Source organism: Tilletiopsis washingtonensis (assembly GCF_003144115.1).
Source record: "Tilletiopsis washingtonensis strain MCA 4186 unplaced genomic scaffold FA09scaffold_24, whole genome shotgun sequence".
NCBI classification, from domain to species: Eukaryota; Fungi; Basidiomycota; class Exobasidiomycetes; order Entylomatales; genus Tilletiopsis; species Tilletiopsis washingtonensis.
The window spans coordinates 84,775-89,305 of NW_020312021.1; the positions used below are offsets into that span (position 1 = coordinate 84,775).

The window sequence follows — 4,531 nt, forward strand, 5'->3', positions numbered from 1 at the left end:
AGTGCCGAAAGCAGGCAAGCAAAGGCAAGGACAGGAGAAGAGGAGGAGAAGAGGAGCGAGGGGGGGGCAAACACCTCAGACAAGGCTGAAACTTATAATATGTGCGGGTTGATCTCCACGTGTGAGTCGGGCGCGAGTGCGGGAGCACTCCGGAAAGGGTATCATCTCTGGCTGTTTTGCCCGTCCTCCGCTCTTCTTCTTCTTCCTTGCTCTCTCTCGGGCAACATGAAGAACGGGGGGCACGCGTGGGAGAAAACACTCACCTGTCAGAGAGAGCGAGTGCGAGCCAGCGCTCCATGCCGACGCGCATGCGCGGCTCGGCGACGCACGCCAGAAAGCGCAGGCGCTCGCGGGGCGGCGGCAAGGGCGCCTCGGCGGCGACTGCCGACGAGGTGGACGCGGCGTCTTGCGAGACGGCCATGGCGTCGCTCGCCGCTGCCTCTGCTTGCGCGGCTTCGCCAGCAGCAGCAGCAGACGCCGAGGCGGCCGTGTCGTCATGCGCAACGCGAGTCATGAGGTCGATGCAGCCGTTCTTGCGAGCCACGGCGAGCTGGCAAGGACGGCAGCCAACGCATCAGCATCGCAAATGCACCCAGGGGGAGGGGGAGGGGGGGGGGGCAACTCACGACCCATCGCTTGCCCACATGTGCGGCCGCCATGCGCTGCACTGCCGTATCCTTGCGGCCAGCAGCGGCAGGATAGGCGAGCATCTCGACGGGCTGCGGCAGCGCCTGGTGTGCGGCGGCTGCGGCCTCGGCATCGAGAGGCGGTGCGAGACGCACCGAGGAGATGAGGCCGGCGGCGCTGCCGAGATAGAACGCATAGCTGCCGTGCGGGCGCGCAGAAGGACCGGCCTCGGCGGCGCCAGCGCCAGCGCCAGCGCCAGCGCCACGGCCGGAGGAGGAGGAGGAGGAGGAGGAGGCGTGCGGCATGGGGTTGCAGGGATGTGGCAGGGGAGAGGGACGAGGACAAGATCATCGGTCACTCGCCCCGCCAGAAGGGCGCAGAGGAAAAAGGCGCGCATGGACGCACTGTGCCTCTCGCGCGAGACCGGCACACGGCGCGGCAGTCGCGCTCGCGCCCGCTCGCGCCTCGGCCACCGACTGCGAGGTGCACGCGCGCGGCGCGCGGCGGCCGCGGCTGCCGCTGCTGCCGAGAGCCGGGGCGGCGTGCGGGGAACGGCTGCGCTGGGTGGAGCGGGCGGGGGGCGAGCAGCTTGGGCGCGCCTTGCCCTTGCGCAGAGGGGGCGGAGGGCATCGACGATGTACCTGAGCGCTGTGCCTCTTCTTGCGTCTCGTCACCCCCACCCATCATGCTCGCCACGCATCTCACGCGCGCCGCTCTGCGCACCTCGGCCCTGCGCTGCGCCGCTGCCGCACCCGCCACGTCCGCCTCGGCGTCGTCGGGCAGCGCAGGTCTAGCCGGCATTGCTTTGGCGCGCGCAAAGGACGTCGACGCCAAGTGGCAGGGCACAAGCACCCTCGGCGGCACGACCAAGAACTTTCGCGACGGCGCATTCGTCGAGAGTAAGGCGAGCACATGGTGCGAGGTGCGCGACCCCGTGAGTTTGACAGGCCCCCAGGCGCGCGCGCAGCAGCGTGGCGCAAGAGGGCGCACGGGCATGAGGGCAGCCCAAGAGGCGGGTGCGGCTGCACATAGAAGAGCCTGCGTGCGGGGGCGCCAGACGCAAGAGCCCGCATCACAGCCGCCTGGGCCGCAGCCTGCGCTGCTTCCGCGCGGCCTTGCCCCCCCCCCCCCCCCCCCTGCGCGCCGCCTGAGTTGTGCCTCGACAAGCCGGAGGCAGCGCTGCCGACGTTATCGCCTCGACCTGCCTCTTTGCTGGCCAAGGATGCCTTGGCTCCCCGCCGACGTCGTGCGCCTCCTCGACTCACGCTCCACGCTTCCTTCACTGCTCCACAGGCCACACAGACGCTCCTCACGCGCGTGCCCGACACGCCGGCGGCCGAGTTTGACGCCGCCGTCGCCTGTGCCCACGCCGCCTTCCCCGACTGGGCGGCGACGAGCATTCTGGGACGGCAGGCCATCATGCTCAAGTGCGTGCCATGCCGAGGCTGCTCCCGCCGAGGTTGACGCTCCTTGCTACAGGCTGCAGGCCTTGATCCGCTCGCACATGGACGACATTGCCAACAGCATCACCCTCGAGCAGGGCAAGACGTTTGGCGATGCCAAGGGCGACGTGCTGCGCGGCCTGCAGGTCGTCGAGACGGCGTGCGGCATCACGTCGACGCTGCTCGAGGAGCGCCTCGAGGTGGCGCGCGACATGGACTGCCATGCGCGCCGCGTGCCGCTCGGCGTCACGGCCGCCATTGCGCCCTTCAACTTTCCCGCCATGATTCCGCTGTGGAGCATTCCCATGGCCACCGTCACGGGTAACACGCTGCTGCTCAAGCCCTCGGAGCGCGATCCGGGCGCCTCGATGATCATTGCCGAGCTGTGCAACCTGGCGGGCCTGCCCAAAGGCGTCCTCAACATCGTCAATGGCACCGTCGACACGGTCAATGCCATCTGCGACGACGCACGCATCAAGGCCATCTCCTTTGTCGGCTCCGACCGCGCCGGCGCCCACATCTACCACCGCGGCACGCGCAACGGCAAGCGCGTGCAGGCCAACCTCGGCGCAAAGAACCACGCCATTCTCATGCCCGACGCCAACAAGGAGCATGCGCTCAACAGCATCGGCGGCGCCGCCTTTGGCGCCGCGGGACAGCGATGCATGGCGCTCTCGTGAGTGTTGGGCTGCCACAGGGCCCCCCGCATTGGGGCGAGGCGGAAGAAGCGACAGCGCACTGACCCGCGCCCCGTCGTTTACCCCCCACCATCTCCAGCGTCGTCATTGCGGTGGGCGAGGCGCAAAAGTGGATTCCGGAGCTCGTGGAGCGTGCCAAGGCGCTCAAGGTGTCGGGCGGCTTCGAGGAGGACACTGATCTGTGAGTTGTGCCACTCTCGCGGCGAGAGGGGGAGGTTGACAACCTCGGGAATACCACGTTGCATCTCCTGGGCCTTCAACTCATCGCGAACCGCGCAACCCACAGCGGGCCGCTCATCTCGCCACAGGCGCGCGAGCGCGTCATTGAGCTGACGGGCTCCGTCGAGGCGCAAGGCGGCCGTATTCTGCTCGACGGCCGCAGCTTCCGCTCGGCGCAGTATCCACACGGCAACTTTGTCGGGCCCAGCGTCGTCGAGGCCTACCCGGGCATGCGCGCCTACGACGAGGAGATCTTTGGGCCCACCCTCGTCGTGCTCAAGGCCGACTCGCTCGAGGAGGCCACGCAGATTATCAACAAGAACAAGTACGGTGAGGACCCAACGCCCCTTGCCCCTCTCGTTGGAGCTCTGTATGGAAAGTGGAGATGTGGCGTAAGCTAAAGCCCGCGAATTCCTTCGCCTGCCTCCCCCCCCCCCCAGGCAACGGCTCGGCCATCTTCACGACGAATGGGTAAGTGATGGTCGCGACCCTCTCTACGCAGCGTTACACTCCCTCCCCCCCCCTTGCTCACCTCAACCCCCTTCCCTGCCCCGATCTGCAGCGCCACGGCACGCAAGTTTGAGAAGGAAGTCAACGTGGGCCAGATTGGCATCAACGTGCCCGTGCCCGTGCCGCTGCCGATGTTCGCGTGGTCTGGCAGTGAGTTGGCCTGTACTGCATGCGGCGCCCGGGGGGGAGGGGGGGGGGAGGGCGAAGTAATGGGCTCCCCCCCCCTCAACCCCCGCCGCGCCAGAGTCTGCCTCACTGACAGAAATTGCAACTGGGCTCGCCCCCCTCCCCCCTCCCCCCGCACCTCCTCCTCTCGCAGACAAGGGCTCGGTGATGGGCGACATTGGCTTCTACGGCAAGCAGGGCCTCAACTTTTACACGCAGCTCAAGACTGTCACTTCGTGCGTTGGTAGTTGAGCCGCCCCCGGCCGCCGCCTGGTGGGGGGGGGGGGGGGGCACAGATCGCGCGCCCCCACGCCTGGACTTGCGTAAAAGCTGACGCTCCCCCGCCCCCCCTCCCCCCTCCCCTGCCCCCGGTCTGCACACACAGCCTCTGGCGCGCACAGGACGCCACGAGCTCGCGCGCCAGCGTCAACATGCCGACGATGAGCTGAACGATTTTGCCGCGCCAGGCTGCCGCGCGCGCGGTACGTGTTGAGAGAGATGGAGAGATGAAAAAAATGCTACCCATGACTGGCCTTGTTTCTGTCCAGACGATGCCCCCTGCGAGAGAGAGAGAGCGCAACGCACGAGCAAGAGCGCGGCTCCACTTTTCGCCTCTGTCTGTGCGGTTGGGGGGAAGGCGAAGGTAGAAAGAGGATGTGTGGCATTGCAGCTTTGCAGGGGCCGAGATCGTCCTCGCCCGCATGGATTTGGCGGGCCCAGCTATCGCCGCGCGAGCTTGGCAAGCAGCTTTGCCGGGAAGCGTTTGGGCGCTGCTGTGGCCGCTGCGTCGTCGCTGCACACGTCGGTGTAGCGGCGAATGAGGTTGTTGAGCATGGAGCCGGCGCCGAGGGCGATGAGCGTAGAGGAGAA

General features: G+C 67.6%; 2 protein-coding genes across 2 annotated transcripts in view; one reads left to right on the forward strand and one right to left on the reverse strand.

The window, feature by feature from the left end:
• FA09DRAFT_332306 (hypothetical protein) overlaps nt 1-990 on the reverse strand; it is a 2,549-nt gene extending 1,559 nt beyond the window's left edge. The window contains exons 1-4 of the mRNA XM_025743403.1: nt 627-990; nt 264-550; nt 120-215; nt 82-85 (exon numbers count right to left, since the gene is read on the reverse strand). Coding sequence (XP_025595405.1) covers nt 82-85; nt 120-215; nt 264-550; nt 627-932 — 693 coding nt within the window. The 5' untranslated portion in view covers nt 933-990. The remainder of the gene's footprint in view (nt 1-81; nt 86-119; nt 216-263; nt 551-626) is intronic.
• Nucleotides 991-1,257: 267 nt separating this feature from the next.
• FA09DRAFT_332307 (putative methylmalonate-semialdehyde dehydrogenase mitochondrial precursor) lies at nt 1,258-4,253 on the forward strand. The gene is made up of 9 exons (XM_025743404.1): nt 1,258-1,561; nt 1,921-2,054; nt 2,107-2,745; nt 2,847-2,948; nt 3,054-3,316; nt 3,427-3,457; nt 3,549-3,646; nt 3,816-3,897; nt 4,047-4,253. The coding sequence occupies exons 1-9, from the start codon at nt 1,313-1,315 to the stop codon at nt 4,108-4,110; spliced, it is 1,662 nt and encodes a 553-aa protein (XP_025595406.1). The 5' UTR covers nt 1,258-1,312; the 3' UTR covers nt 4,111-4,253.
• Nucleotides 4,254-4,531: the final 278 nt, after the last annotated feature.